This window comes from Salmo salar, chromosome 03 (genome assembly GCF_965601325.2).
Source record: "Salmo salar chromosome 03, fSalSal1, whole genome shotgun sequence".
In the NCBI taxonomy this organism is placed as follows: domain Eukaryota; kingdom Metazoa; phylum Chordata; class Actinopteri; order Salmoniformes; family Salmonidae; genus Salmo; species Salmo salar.
The window spans coordinates 75,023,569-75,040,000 of NC_138293.1; the positions used below are offsets into that span (position 1 = coordinate 75,023,569).

General features: G+C 44.4%; 2 protein-coding genes across 2 annotated transcripts in view; one reads left to right on the top strand and one right to left on the bottom strand.

The window, feature by feature from the left end:
• The first annotated feature begins 4,869 nt into the window (after positions 1–4,869).
• mlc-2 (myosin regulatory light chain 2) lies at positions 4,870–9,263 on the top strand. The gene is made up of 7 exons (NM_001123716.1): positions 4,870–4,913; positions 5,632–5,730; positions 7,840–7,915; positions 8,274–8,378; positions 8,593–8,671; positions 8,778–8,826; positions 8,923–9,263. The coding sequence occupies exons 1-7, from the start codon at positions 4,911–4,913 to the stop codon at positions 9,022–9,024; spliced, it is 513 nt and encodes a 170-aa protein (NP_001117188.1). The 5' UTR covers positions 4,870–4,910; the 3' UTR covers positions 9,025–9,263.
• A 921-nt stretch (positions 9,264–10,184) lies between these two features.
• Positions 10,185–16,432, bottom strand: part of LOC106601593 (uncharacterized) — a 15,582-nt gene continuing 9,334 nt past the window's right edge. The window contains exons 5-10 of the mRNA XM_014193914.3: positions 15,387–15,493; positions 15,140–15,254; positions 14,930–14,995; positions 14,664–14,853; positions 14,418–14,572; positions 10,185–14,240 (exon numbers count right to left, since the gene is read on the bottom strand). Of these exons, the coding sequence (XP_014049389.2) occupies positions 13,425–14,240; positions 14,418–14,572; positions 14,664–14,853; positions 14,930–14,995; positions 15,140–15,254; positions 15,387–15,493 (1,449 nt within the window). The 3' untranslated portion in view covers positions 10,185–13,424. The remainder of the gene's footprint in view (positions 14,241–14,417; positions 14,573–14,663; positions 14,854–14,929; positions 14,996–15,139; positions 15,255–15,386; positions 15,494–16,432) is intronic.

The following is a 16,432-nucleotide window of genomic DNA, read 5'->3' on the forward strand; positions in this document are numbered from 1 at the left end:
CAAAGCACATACATCTGTATATTAACGTCTCCTCACACTGTGACAGGATATAAACAAGCCATAAGGTGTAACCCAGGGCTGTTCAATTCCGGTCCTGGAGGGTTGAAACACTTTGTTTCTACCTGGTAGTTAATCGCACTCACCTGGTGTCCCAGGTCTGAATTAGTCACTTATTAGAAGGAGAGGATGAAAGCCAGAAGTATTTTGGCCCTCCAGGACCGACATTGAACACCCCTAGTAACCTGTCTTATAATAAAGTAGGCTATGTGCACTCTATATAAGGAAGTATGGGGTCCTGTTACGGAACTGTGTATAGATAATGTATGGTACAGCATATGACCAAGCATCTCTGAATGTAACTTCCCTGGTTAAATAAACTAAAGGATAATGAAAAATAACTTTACATTCCTGTGTGACCATGGCAATAACAAGGCAGATCAGAGGTCATAGAACAACACAGACAACCGACGGCAGGTTACAGGCCCTACCATAGTCTCCCGACACTGGGGAAGCTTCTCACCTGTCTGGTGGCACTTTGGGTTTAAGTTGATTCAAATAAAAAAATAAAAGACACCAGACTGGAATATATAAAAACAACTAGATGAGTGGATGAACTATGGATGGACAGTTTTACAATTGATGATGAGTGGGGGGGCAGACAAGTTTCTTTTGCTATTTTGGTCTTTCTCAGCTGTCCCTCATATATATTCTCCTCAGAGCTCCTCCTGCACCCTCAGTCCCCCTCCCTGTGATCCCCTCCAACATGGCATTAGGAGTGAGAGAGAGCTGTGTGTGGTGGTGTGTGTGTGTGTGTGTGTGTGTGTGTGTGTGTGTGTGTGTGTGTGTGTGTGTGTGTGTGTGTGTGTGTGTGTGTGTGTGTGTGTGTGTGTGTTTAACTATCCTTCTGAGTCCACAAGGAAAAATGCTATTTTAGGCTTACGGGTTAGGTTTTGGGTTAGGGTTACAATTGGGGTTAGGGTTACAATTAAGGTTAGGAGTTATGGTTTGATATGGGTTTAAGGTTGGGGGTTTAGGAATAAAGTTAGGGTTACGGTTAGGTTCAAGGTTAGGGTAAATCGTCTTTAGGATGGGAATCAATTATTTGGTCACCACAAGGATAGCAATATAAAACTGTGTGTGTGTGGGGGGTGGGGGGGGGGGGGGGGGGGGGGCTGACTTTCTGTGTGTGGCACTATGAAAACAAATGAAAGTGTGTGCATCACTAAAGTAGGATCCCTAATAAAACCTAGGAGGAAAAAGGGCATTGGTCAGAAGTTAACAGTGCCTGAAGTTTCTTGGGTTTTTGTCAAAGGTTAACAACCTGAGGTTGGTTTTAGGGAGTATAGTTTCTTTAGCACTCCTGATACTGATGGTAAAACCTCTTAACGGGACCCTTGTGCTAATCGAATTAGCAAAATAAAAAACATCCCCATAAAAATGTCTGTTAAGCTTGAGATATCTGAATTGTTTTGGGATGGGCCGCGTCTCCAATCCATCACATTCGCAGATGTCGGCCTTCTGCATCTGCAGTGGAAAGTGGTGGAGCCACAGCGGTGTTTGTCAGTCTTCTTGCAAAAATGTCTGTAGCATCCAATTAATATTACCCCACCATCGAAAGCTGTGACTCTCATGAACACCTACAAATCGTTGTTTGGCTCTACGACACCCACAAACCTAACAAGACTCGTTTGAAAGTAATTTCCTGAGCTTTCTTGTATCTCTCAGATATAGGACAGACACTATAAAACGTACTTCCTTTTTTTGCCATGTATGAATATATTATTCAATGCGTTTCTATGGGCTAATAGCAAAAGGCCAAATTCAATGTTCCATCAAATAATAAAATACTGTATCTATACACACATTACACAGGAGGCTGCTGAGGGTTGGATGGCTCATAATAATGGCTGGAACGGCACGAATGGAAGGGCATCAAACACACAGAAACCATGCGTTTGATACCATTCCATTTAATCCGCTCCAGCCATTACCACAAGCCCGTCCTCCCAAATGAAGGTGCCACCAACCAACTGTGATACAGTATAAATAACCAGTCAAAAGTTTGGACACACCTACTAATTCAAGGGTTTTTCCTTTATTTTCTACATAATAATATAGATAATGCCAAGAGAGTGCAAAACTGTCATCAAGGAAAAGGGTGGCTGCTTTAAAGAATCACAAATATAAAATACATTTTGATTTGTTTAACACTTTTTTGTAGAAAATAGTAAAAATAAAGAATAACACTGGAATGAGTATGTGTGTCCAAACTTCTGACTGGTACTGTATATACAGTGCATTCAGAAAGTATTCAGACCCCTTGACTTTTTCACATTCTGTTACATTACAGCCTTACTCTAAAATAGATTTTTTTTAAATTATATCCTCATCAATCTACACACAATACCCCATAATGAAAATGCAAAAACAGATTCTTAGAAATGTCTGCAAATTTATACCAAATAAAAAACTGAAATTTAACATTTACTTAAGTATTCTGATCCTTACTCAGTACTTTGTTGAAGCACCTTTGGCAGCGATTACAACTTTGAGTTTTCTTGGGTATGACCCAACAAGCTTGGCACACCTGTATTTGGAGTTTCACATTCTTCTCTGCAGATCCTCTCAAGCTCTGTCATGATGGATGGGAGCGTCGCTGCACAGCTATTTTCAGGTCTCTCCAGAGATGTTTGATCGGGTTCAAGTCCGGGCTCTGGCTGGGCCACTCAAGGAAATTCAGAGACTTGTCCCGAAGCCACTCCTGCGTTGTCTTGGCTGTGTGCTTAGGGTCGTTGTCCTGTTGGAAGTTGAACCTTTGCCCTAGTCTGAGGTCCTGAGCGCTCTGGAGCAGGTTTTCATCAAGGATCTCTCTGTACTTTGCTCCGTTCATCTTTCCCTCGATCATGACTAAAAACATCCCCACAGCATGATGCTGCCACCACCATGCTTCACTGTAGGGATGGTGCCAGGTTTCCTCCAGACGTGACGCTTGGCATTCAGGCCAAAGAGTTCACTCTTGGTTTCATCAGACCAGAGAATCTTGTTTCTCATGGTCTGAGAGTCCTTTAGGTGCCTTTTGGCAAACTCCAAGCGGGCTGTCATGTGCCTTTTACTGAGCAATGGCTTCCGTCTGGCCACTCTACCATAAAGGCCTGATTGGTGGAGTGCTGCAGAGATGGTTGTCCTTCTGGAAGGTTCTCCCATCTCCACAGAGGAATTCTGGAGCTCTGTCAGAGGGACCATCGGGTTCTTGGTCATCTCCCTGACCAAGGCCCTTCTCCCCCGATTGCTCATTGGCCGGGCAGCCAGCTCTAGGAAGAGTCTAGGTGGTTCCAAACTTCTTCCATTTAAGAATAAAGGAGGCCACTGTGTTCTTGGTAACCTTCAATGCTGCAGAATTTTGCAGTGCCTCGACACAGTCCTGTCTCTGAGCTCTACGGACAGTTCCTTCAAACTCATGGCTTGGTTTTTGCTCTGACATGCACTGTCAACTGTGGGAACTTATATAGACAGGTAGGTGGGTTTCCAAATCTTGTCCAATCAATTGAATTTACCACAGATGGACTCCAATCAAGTTGTAGAAACATCTCAAGGATGATTAATGGAAACAGGATGCACCTTAGCTCAATTTTGAGTTTCATAGCAAAGAGTCTGAATACTTATAAGGTTTTTTTTTTTTAAAGTAATACCTTTGCTAAAATTTCAACAACAGTTTTTTTTATCCTCTTTGTCATTATGGGGTATTGTGTGTAGATTGACAAGGGGGAAAAATGAATGTAATCCATTTTAGAATAAAGCTGTCAAGGGGTTTGAATACTTTCAGAATGCACTGTATATATATATATATATATATATATATATATATATATATATATATATATATATATATATATATATATATATATATATATATATTAATATTATTTGTTTTATTATTATTATTTAATGAAACATTGAATTTGGGCTTTTGCTATTAACTCAAAAATATACCACTACAGAGGTCCTTAAATTCAAAATCAAATAGCCGAATGGTCCTTGGTATAACCATCTTACAACAACTCCATATGTTAGCCTAATAGAAACCCAGGGTCGGGCCTTTAGACTCTAGGGGGATTATGGGAGACCTCACTACCGACAACAATAAACATGGTCTAATATACACAAACACTGTACCAGAGTGTTCCCAAAATATTGAAAATATTGATGCAGTGACAGTATTTTATGTCATGACATTACATATGCATGCTGGACAGTGCAGTTATGTGCAGTGCCATGCAAAATGTGAGAAGGCTGTTTCAATTACCTGTGGAAATTGCTGGACATAGGAATATAGAAAGTGTAGACAGAGAAATATATCTACCCATGCATGCACATGCATAAAAATCTACATTTCAAGTCACTGAGAGCACAAAATGTGTTTATTTAAGCCTTTAATATTGTAATGGAAAAATTAAAGTCAATGATAGGTTGATGTGCCACACTGAAGTGTGATGGTGATGGAGACTATGGAGGGATGGGACGGTGCCAAGATGTGTCCAGCCAGCCAGCAGTCCATCAAGCCTTTTACGTCCTGAATGTCCATATTAGTCCACATGGGAAACTAAACGTATGGCCTGGTCCCTGTTGTATCGGGTTCCCTTCATTCCAAGACTCCTGGGTCTATTTCTGATCTCCTGTAAGGGGATAGCTTGTCCCTCATTTTGCCTGTCGCTTAACTTTTGCTTCAAACTCATCCCTCCCTCTCTCCCCTCTCCCTCTCTCTGCCTCTACAAATCCAAACTTGAGGCTGTGGCTAAAGTTAGCACAGGTCTACAGAGGTATATAAGCCCCCGAGGATAGGGGTTTAATGCGGCTTCACATCAGTCTCTTCTCTTGTTGACCATCCAAACCTCCATACATACCGTCTCGAGATGGTGAGTAACACCGGTCCTCACTTTCTGACTGCTTACCTGTCCACTACTCTGTGTGCTGTCGGTGGGAACCTCCAGGAATAACACAGCATTTCCAGATCTTCTTGTTTTTCTATTTTAAGCTTTTTTGCTAGATTGAAAAAGAAATGATGGAACAACTTTTTAAAACTCAACTGTACTTTGGACTTTTTTGTGTGGTGCCATTTTTAGACATTTTGTGTTAAGCTGTTCCTGGATATACAATACCATTCACAGGATCTAAACATTTTGTTAACACTTTATTAACAACATTTATATAAAAGATGCTGTAAAAGGTTAGCTACCTGAAGATAATTCATGTTTTAATACATCCACATTCAAAAACATCCTCCTCTGTCCTGAGCCAGAGAAAGATTGTTCCTGAAGTGTTCTGAGAACATTTCAAGAGCTAGGTAGTAAGGGATGTTAAACTACATTTAAGACATAGTGGCAGGATTTAATGGTGGACCACACATATTCACCCCACATCACACTGATAGTCAGATCAAAGACTGTAACGCTAGATGGCAGACGGAATAGTGTACTGGACCTACACACAAAGACATCCACTCGCCTGTCCCTGACCAGGAACAGCTTGACACTGAAGTCAAAGGTCACTAATTGGCCTCCTGAGGGCTACAGCTGCAGGATGAACAGACCTAGAAGGTCCCATTGTTAAGCAGTTGATGTGTTTGTCCTTCAGGCACCCAAGAAGGCCAAGAGGAGGGGAGCAGCAGCAGAGGGCGGTTCCTCCAACGTGTTCTCCATGTTTGAGCAGAGCCAGATCCAGGAGTACAAGGAGGTGAGGATTTCTTAACACACTATATAACACCTCATCACTTTTACACCTTAAATGTCAATGGGACAGATTTCCTTTCAACTCCCTATCTGGGCTGAGAGTGAGTGACTCTAGTCTGGCCACCAGTCAGTTTCATTGTAACCTAATTATGCTGTAGAGTGGCTGAAATAGTTGCTAACACTGAAACAGACAGGCACAGCGGCTAAATTGATACTGTTATAATCATGAGTCAATCACGGTGTACTGTTTTTCCTTGTTTCATTAAAGGAGCGAACCCCAAATTAGATTTAGGGGGCTGGCCTCTGATTGGTAAATTCTCAGTGCAGTTGCTATTTTGTCTGTCCCCCCTCTCTCCCGACTTAAAAAAAGCAAAGAATGTCATGAGGAGAAGCTCTGAAGTTTCTGTAACCTTTTGAAGCTCTCCAGGCCTCCCTCTCGTCTGAGCCTTCAGCTGTCACTCAACCTTTCATCTTAAGTCCTCTGCTGCTGAGGGCTGCGTGTTTAAGTATGGCAGGACAACTGGGCCCTGGCTGGCACGCTGCACACAGAGGAGAGGGGAAGGGCAGTGAGGGGGGCGGGGATGAACGGGGGGTCACTGGGGGGGGGGGGGGGATGGGTGTGGACAGGGGAAGAACAGGTGGGGACCGAGGGGAACAGAAGGGGTTGGGGGGGGGCACCTTCTTGAGCTTCTGATAAGGTCTAGAGTTTGGAAGGCAGGTTAGTGTACCTGTTTATGAGGAGAGGAAAGTTGGAGAGGTGAACGGTATGTAGATGAAAGACGGAGGGTAGAAAGTGGAAGGAGTGTAGGGAAGGATACTGTGTGTATGGAAGGATGGATAAGGTCAGGAAATAGGGATCTGGCAGTAGGTGGGAGATTGTATATGATAGTATGTGTTTTCAAAAGTGTTGTCAAGGGATATGGGCACAGACTTGACGGAGGGAATTCTTGCTGCTGTAAGTGATACAGACTTCTTAAGTATCACTTGGGGAATGTCTGACATCATCATTGGGACAGTCTTAACACTTTGCAATGATGGGGTGTGTGTGTGTGCATGTGTGTGAGTCAGGAAGATGGATTACCAGCTGCTTTTTTAAGTTCAAGATCAACCATGGGGGTCCTCTTGGGTTTCATAGACGTAAGAGATGAGGTCCAGAGACAGGCTGGGACAGTGGAAGAAGGATTTAACAGGTGTAACTTAATGAGCTCTCCCTAAATGTAAGAATTTACATTTCTTGTTCTTTTTAGGTCTCGCCTAACAAGGGTTACATAGCATTGTGCCATAGATAGGCAGCACCTGGCACTTAAATGACCATAGTTGACAGAGGTGTCTCTAAGTTGTATGGAGTGTACATGCTACCCACGTCCCACTACCCACAGGACTGAACCCCCCCTCCTCCATGTCCCACTACCCACAGGACTGAACCCCCCTCCTCCATGTCCCACTACACACAGGACTGAACCCCCCCCCCTCCATGTCCCACTACACACAGGACTGAACCCCCCCTCCTCCACGTCCCACTACCCACAGGACTGAACCCCCCCTCCTCCATGTCCCACTACACACAGGACTGAACCCACCCTCCTCCATGTCCCACTACACACAGGACTGAACCCCCCCTCCTCCATGTCCCACTACACACAGGACTGAACCCACCCTCCTCCATGTCCCACTACACACAGGACTGAACCCCCCCTCCTCCACATCCCACTACCCACAGGACTGAACCCCCCCTCCTCCATGTCCCACTACACACAGGACTCAACCCCCCCTCCTCCATGTCCCACTACACATAGGACTGAACCCCCCCTCCTCCATGTCCCACTACACACAGGACTCAACCCCCCCCCCTCCACATCCCACTACGCACAGGACTCAAGCCCCCCTCCTCCATGTCCCACTACACACAGGACTCAACCCCCCCTCTTCCATGTCCCACTACACACAGGACTGAACCCCCCTCCTCCATGTCCCACTACGCACAGGACTGAACCCCCCCTCCTCCATGTCACACTGGGGATGACAACTTGGCAGACTCTGGTGACTGGTGTTCATGTAATGCCAGACATTATCTGTCCCTCAATTCTTCCCTCCCTCCTTCCCTCCTTCTCAGGCTTTCACAATCATTGACCAGAACAGAGACGGTATCATCAGCAAGGATGACTTGAGGGACGTGCTGGCCTCAATGGGTGAGCAAGGGTTACATTTAAGACCTTTTAAGATTCTGAGGACATATTATGTGACTGACCTGTCTCTATTGAAAGTGTGCCTTAGTATGTCCACAATGTCCTATATGTACTGTATATGTGTGTATGTGTTTGTGTGTGTGTGAGAGAGAGAGAGAGAGAGAGAGAGAGAGAGAGAGAGAGAGAGAAAGAGAGAGAGAGAGATAGATAGATAGATAGATAGATAGATAGATAGATAGATAGATAGATAGATAGATAGATAGATAGATAGATAGATAGATAGATAGATAGATAGATAGATAGATAGATAGATAGATAGATAATGGTGCTAGCTAACCTCCACTCCCACCCTGCTCTGTAGGCCAGTTGAATGTGAAGAATGAGGAGCTGGAAGCCATGGTCAAGGAGGCCAGCGGCCCCATCAACTTCACCGTCTTCCTCACCATGTTTGGAGAGAAGCTCAAGGGTGGGTCTATAACTCACTGTACTTGCTTTATTTCTGTTGCACATCTCCTCATTTCTTGGTTTGACTCTGTTAGGCTCACTGTCTAACTTGTTATAACCAGGTTATAATCGCTTTAAAGTGCTAGTGGCTTTCTAAGTACACTCCCATATCTGAGGACATTGCATGTGTCTTGCTGTCAGTGTAACATGCCTGACTGACGCTCTGTGTATCTCAGGTGCTGATCCCGAGGATGTCATCGTTAGTGCTTTCAAGGTCCTGGACCCCGAGGCTACCGGTTTCATCAAGAAGGAATTGTGAGAATATTTCCTTCCTTATTTTACAGTTGTAGTAATGAGTGCACTCCATAACAGAATCCACAGCTTCATGAATGTTTGTGACTTTGTCTCCCTCTCTCTCTAGCCTTCAGGAGCTCCTGACCACTCAGTGCGACAGGTTCTCTGCAGAGGAGGTGAGTACATTTCTCACTATTCAGTTTGAATATCATCATGATCTCTCCTTGTCCCTTGACTTGATGAGTGGCTGACCCTCCTTCTCCTCCCCTCAGATGAAGAACCTGTGGGCTGCCTTCCCCCCAGATGTGGCCGGCAACGTAGACTACAAGCAAATCTGCTACGTAATCACACACGGAGAGGAGAAGGAGGAGTAATGAAACAGACAGAAGAAAAGAAAACAGCCTCCCTTGCCATTCTACCTTCCTGCTCCTCTGTTCTTCCTTCTATTCTCTTTATGTGTACTCGTGTGCTCTGTCTCTCACGCACACAAATTCTCTAAAAGACTCGTCTCTACTCAAGACATTTGTGTGAGAGCGGGCGCTCATGGGTTGTCTATGTTTGTTCGTGGGGATATGGGATTATTTTCAATAAAAATGATCTTTTAACATCTCCATCTCTTTCTCATCCGCTTTCCCTTCCCTTAACCCTCTTCCTCCTTTTCATCTCTTACTCCTATCTATCATTGGTTGTTTCCCCAGTCTCTCTGTTAGAAGAAATGCACACAGCAAGTCGTATTCCACTGCTGTGGTATGGATGTGTAAACCCCAAGGTGAAATGGAGCACCAGTCTTTGCCTCGGCTGCAACAGCTCAGAGGTTAGACCTGGAAGTCCTTTCGCCCCCTTAATTTAACCCTCAGATGGGCAAATAAACCAAACAGAGAGAAATCGTTCTATAATAATTGTAGAGTTTATCTCCTGAAGATAAGGTGGGGAAATAGGAGATATTCTAAGAAGGAATGAGGCTAGAGAAAAACAGGGTCTCCTTAAAGTGACGGCTACGTTTTTCTCAAGAAGTGAGAAAGGCTGCTAGAGAGAAGAGAAAGGACGCAAAGAAAACACTCGTCTTCACCTCCTTTCCCTCCTCCCTTTCCTCCTTTACTTCTACCTCTTTGTTTTCTATAAGCTTCTTTGTTTTCTGCACCTGGACTAGCTTTATTCTGCCAGAAACTCCTCTGTAATGAATAAAAGGGACTAACTGTGAATAAAAGCTCTTATCTTTTGTACACTAGTGTCTCTGTTCATGAGTGGTTCTGGTAGAGTGGGATTGAGAAACAACAGGGCTGGCGTGGGTGTATTTCCTGTGCTGTGTGCATAGGGGGAAGAAATACAAATTGTCTGAGAAACCACCAAAATCTTATCCGCAGACTAGGCTCATTTGTAAAGACAGAAATCATACACCTTAACTGCCCCCTGCTGGACCATAGACTGTCTGAAATATGAAGTTTTTCCAGAATGGAAGAAAATGTTCATGCACAGCTCATTGGGAGAATGCAGGCTATATCAATATGAAACAAGAATGCAAGACAGAGCAGGGTTCTTTAATATATTATGGTTTATTATTCATCACAACTGTCATTATCATTATTAATTAAATACATCATGTGTAGATTTTCTTCTGCAGGTAAGGAATGCATTTCATTATCTAGGATTTTATTTTTCCAACAATAACAGTTCCATGTAAACTTAAAACAACAAAAGACATACAGTTGTGGAGAAACCATGACAAAATAGAAAAACTTAAAAGCAACAACCTTTAAAATCTAATCAATGGGACGCTCCCAATTAAAAGCAATCAAGCTCAAGGATTTCAGGACCAATGTAGAAATGCACTCTGGACCTAAGTGTCTCTGTTGACTCATCCTGGCTATTTCAGGCATGAGGACTGATTCCAGATCATGAAATTTGGGAGCAATGACAGGATGACTGTCATGAACTCTTGATGACTCAACACAGAACTGAGTACCTTAAGGAGCCTAACCAATAGGATGGAGCCAGGGCCTGCTTGGAGAAATATTGCTCTATCCTGATTGGTTCTGTAGCATTCTCAGGGTTCTCCAACTTCTAATTATTGCCATGAGAACTACTGATCTCAGCAGTGGCATTGCTGGCCGTCAGTGCTGCTGTTTGACAACATGCTTTGTGAACAATAAGGTTTGCATAAACATGTTCAGGTCATCTTCGCCGACTCTACGCTGATCCAAAAGTGATTCTGAGAAGACTGGAAGCAAAATGTGGGGGAAGAAGGGGGAAAGCAGGGGCTTAAAAAAAATAACATGAGTTGGGGGGGGAAAAAAATGACAAATAGTGAACAAAACGGACATTTTGGCTACGATTACACTAAAAACCCTCCTCTCCTACAAAAACAGTACAGAGAATCAGTGTTAAGAGAATCAACGGTTTCCACCAAGGAATGGTGTTACAGTAACTAACCGGCACTATCCATCTAATGTACAGTATACATACGTTACATAACACTGTGTGTGAGTGGGTTAGGGAGTATTCAAAACATCATTATGGTGGTTGGTTACAACATACTGACGTGACAAAGACAGACAACTTCAGATCTTCAATTACAACCCTTGTCAGAGTTGACTAAATGCCTCCCAGTATCTTAAACAGTACTTTATGACCTTCGGCTCACTGAAATGATGATGGTCATTCCCCTGTTCTTCAATCACTGTCAGGTTTAATACTGTAATAAGGTAAATGGAGAATTGTGGACCTAACATTACCCATAGCTACCACAGTAAACTTGAAATATGAAATGACATAAATAGGATTTGTTATCTTAGAAGATAAGGACAAATGTGCAATAATGAAATCAAAACAGCCATACCAGTATCTAAAAAAAAAAAACAATTCTTAACATTATCCTCCTTAAACTGGGCTTCACATCACCAGCCATTCTTCCAGTTAACCAGGTGTCCTTTACTCGCATAGAAAAATAGCAGTCAGATCCAAAATAAAGAATAATACATATATAATATCTGATTAAATTAACCAACTTTGTACATAAATACATCAGAGCCCGAAGGTCAGAGTTCAGAGGTTAATGCTACATTGGCACGCCTGACCCACCCAGCACCAAGTGGCTTCCTATGGGTCCTAAAGGCGCAGGTGTAAGAGGTGAAACTATCCCATAGATATGGAAAGAGGCCTCATTGTATCTGTGCCATTATGGCATCTGTGACAGCTTCATTGAGGCAATCTCCATTTCAAAGTAGTCAATTTTCTTCTTCCCGATTGGCTGATCCCTCCTGATGATCTGGTTGCACGACTCCAACAGGGTCACCAGAAGGGATCGGTCAATGAAGTTGGAAGTCCCATTCAGTTGACTACATTCAAATGGTGGAAGCCCTCATGGCCCTGCTCATGCTAAAACAGCCTTTTGGCCACTGGAGGCCTCTATCATTCTCTATGAACTATCCAGATGAGATTCAACAACCTACCTACCAAACAGGAGTGGTCAACATAAGTTTCTCAAATCACTCTAAATAGATCACATTCCAATGGGTTCATTTACTAAAAGCCTCACCCTTATTAATATTTGGCTAAATAAAATATATATTATTTAATTTATCACAAGCAAAAAAATAACAGATGGACATTTGGTTTGATGGGCAGATTCAGAGTTGTCATTGAATGCAGAAGGACCCTCCCTCGCTAAACTACCAGTATCTATCATCATCTCCCACTATAAATATACTCGAGAAACTTGAAAAGACAAAAAAAATAATTGCATTGTAAAATGAAATCACTCCATGTGTTGTTAGGGAGGTGCCATCCTGATCCATGTCTGTCTGTCAAGTCTCAGAATGTCATGTTCATTTCTCCCTCTCCTTACAAACCCTCCCTATCGCAGTGTACATCTCTCCATTTACCTGTTGGGATTATATTCCTCCGTCACTGGTCAGAGGACTAGAGATCAAGAGATGAGAGAGAGGGGGGAGAAAACAAGCAACTCAAAAAAGAGGAAGACAAAGACATGAGAGACAGAGCAGAGAAACTGGGTGGCAATATTGAACGGTAACACGGCTCACTACGCTACTAAGGCACACACACACACACACTTAACACTACAATAAATAGGTCCTCCCAGACATCCGAATACCATAGTACTACCAGCAATCACGGTCTTCAGTGCCTGGCTTTGAGATATTTTTCAATCGTTTACTTTTTTCTGCTAGCATTCCGGTTGGACATGTGACCACCTGACCACAGACTGGACATGACAGGGCATTATGGGGAACGACTCAAGGATCCTACATGGATTTAGGATGTTCTATTTACACCCAATCTATAACTCCCACATACTCTATGTCCAACAGCTTGTCTGTCCACCAGCTTCAGTCTGATAAAAACTAAATCAAATAAAAAACTAAATGAGAAAACAGTTGTGTGATCTTGGGAGATCCATTGTGAACCACACAGACAATTCTCCAGTTGCAAAAGGAAACGTGTCCCAACTTAATTATTCAAACTCATTGATGAAGCAAGCATGGGGGGGGGGGGGGGGAAATGACCCCTGGGGTGCTAATAAAACCATGATCCAGATGTCTCCAAAATCATCCTGACTATATGTAGTCCTCAAGATGCACTATACAGGAGGCCTTCTCCTTTTCTCTCTCTCATTCCACTTCTGGGGGTCTTTTGTTTCCATGTCCTCTTTTGTTCCTTGACTGTTTTCTTTGTAAAGGAATAACAGGAGAAACTAGGTCGAATCTCTTGGTGCTGTGGCTCCATTCTTCTCCTCTGCCTCTCCTCCCCCTCTGTCCTATTTCTTCCCCCCTTTCTCCTTTTTCTTCTCCTTCTCTGCCCGCTCCTTCTCCTTCTTCTGGCTCTCCTTGTCTGCTTTGTCCTTCTTCTTCTCCTTCTCTTTCCTCTTCTCCTCCTCCTTCTCTTTCTTCTTGTCTTCCTTGCTCTTCTTCTTCCTGTCATCCTCTCCTCCTGTAGCTGCTCCTCCTCTCCCTCCGTCTGGGAACGGGGGCAGAGGCGTGTTGTTAGCGGTGGGTGATGGGATGGTGGGTGTGATCTGCTCAGAGGTGACTTTGGGGGAGAGGGTGTTGGGTGGTGTATGGTGTACTGAGGCTGAGGCACCAGGCTGGCTCTGTGCTGAGGTCTGGGCTGGGCCAGAAGAGGGGCCTGGACCAGACCCAACCAAAGGACTCTGAGAGGCAGGCGCCCTAGCTACAGAGCCACTAGACATGGGTGGTTTGTGGGCGGGGCCTCCGGGTGGGCTTGAAGCTGCCGCTGAGGGGTTCTGTCGCTGCATGGCCTCCATCCCAGAGGCCCCAGAGAAGGAGCCCTTCTTCTGAGAGCGGAAGGGGGTTTTGGACTTGCGGAAGCCAGGGAGGGAGAGCAGGCTGGAGGAGGCCCTGAGGGGCCCTGGAGGGGGGATGGACCCCAGGAAGGAGAAGCTACCCCCGGAGCTGATGGCGGAGGCCCGACGCTTGTGCTCGTGGATGTCCCGTGTCCCGTGGAGCCTTCGGACAGGCTGGTGGGTCAGTTCGCCCCTGGACTCCCTCCACTTCCTTACCTGAATACTGCACTCCCTCTCAATCAGAGCCTCGGTCACCGCCAGGGACACCACCTACACAGACACAGACATACAGAGGAAGTCATCAAACCAGATCTAGACACACAGACAGTGAAATGTCAGTTGACTCATTTGACTCGTGTCAATGAGTCAGAGTAGGAGTATGTTTAGAGAACACGTGTATGTGTGTGTGTGTGTATGTCTGTCTGTATACACTGTTTACAGTCTCACCTCCTGCACCAATAGGTCCTCTCTGACAGACTCAGGTGGGATGTTCCTGAGGCGCTCCATGGTTTCGTACATGCCCTGGACCTCCCGCAGTTTATCCACCGAGCCAAGCATCTGCTTGAGCAGCACCAGGCCCACACGGAACACTATCTTCACTCCTAGAAAACAGCACAGTTAGCTAATAGTTAGCCACAGCATCATGTGCACTGTGTGTGTGTGTGTGTGTGTGTGTGTGAGAGAGTGTCTTACCCTCACAGAAGAACATGTCCCACACACGTAGCACACAGGACCACGGCAGGGTGCGTGAGAAGACACACATGAACCACTCGGTCATGTAGAGAATGGGGTCGATCTTAAACTTCTTCAGGTGACGGTAGGCCATGGGACAGACACGACGTAGCAGAGAGAAGAAGATCTCTCCATCCAACTGGATTGCTTCCTAAAAGAATGATGAGTCGTCTCAGTGTACACCAAAGAAGAAGATACAGTGTGTGCGTGTTCGTTCATTTACTCACCAATCCAGCACTATAGTATCCAGGCAGGTACGTCTCACAGATCTGCACCAGACACCAGAAGGCATGCTGCAAGTTGGGAATAAACACATTATACCACATTATAAACACTTAGCACCATCCCACTACTTCATCAGTCTATAACATTGTTCCCATTCCCAGTCTCCTCCACAGTCCCCCTCCCTCTCTCTGTGTCCCCCAGCAGCCCCTCACCTCAGCAGGCATGTGCATGAGCAGGACAGCAGCCACCGGGGCCTGGGCCTGGCAGTATCCCTCTTCAGGTCTGTACACTGTGTAGGCTTTCAGTACCCGGTACAGATCCTGCTGCCTGGAGGCCACACCAGAAGAGAACAGACAGTTAGCACGCATGCACTCAAAGTACATTTTTATTGTACATGTCAGTGTGCTCTACATGGACTGAACAAATCCTGTTATACGTCAGTACAGCATGGTCATTTACCCGTGTCCACCGCGAGCAGCAAACATCTCATGGAAGGGGAACTGTCTATGCAGGTCCTTCTCTATAATGTCCAACCATTTAGGGTCTCCCTGCTCCCTCTCCAACTCCTACAGAGATTAAGAGAGAAAGAAAACTTCAGAACATTTCTAATTGAGCAACTTTAAAGCAACATATCTAGTTCGAGCAGCATAATATGCAACCGGACTGTGTATAACTAGGCCTTTAACAAAGCATGTCTGTGTCAGAGTGAAAGCAGAGAAAGGGAAGGAAAAGGGGTTTATCTGATATGATCTGTCCAGACCCCCAGGTCTGTGAAGGTAGACCCAGCCAGGCTGGATTACTGCCCAGGATAAGAGGCTTAGAGCTGGGGAGGTGTCTGCACCCCCTAATAAACACCCCTGGAGATCTAACTGGTCTAACGAGCCACAACTCCTCCCCATCGCATTAACTTCTGTTTTAGTTATTCTGTCTACCTAGAGTTCACTGAAGAACTTCTGTTTTAGTTATTCTGTCTACCTAGAGTTCACTGAAGAACTTCTGTTTTAGTTATTCTGTCTACCTAGAGTTCACTGAAGAACTTCTGTTTTAGTTATTCTGTCTACCTAGAGTTCACTGAAGAACTTCTGTTTTAGTTATTCTGTCTACCTAGAGTTCACTGAAGAACTTCTGTTTTAGTTATTCTGTCTACCTAGAGTTCACTGAAGAACTTCTGTTTTAGTTATTCTGTCTACCTAGAGTTCACTGAAGAACTTCTGTTTTAGTTATTCTGTCTACCTAGAGTTCACTGAAGAACTTCTGTTTTAGTTATTCTGTCTACCTAGAGTTCACTGAAGAACTTCTGTTTTAGTTATTCTGTCTACCTAGAGTTCACTGAAGAACTTCTGTTTTAGTTATTCTGTCTACCTAGAGTTCACTGAAGAACTTCTGTTTTAGTTATTCTGTCTACCTAGAGTTCACTGAAGAACTTCTGTACTCAAATACGTTGTTTTGATTACAGTGACATTTTGACTACAATGACCCTAAATAGAGGCTGTAGGAATGATGGT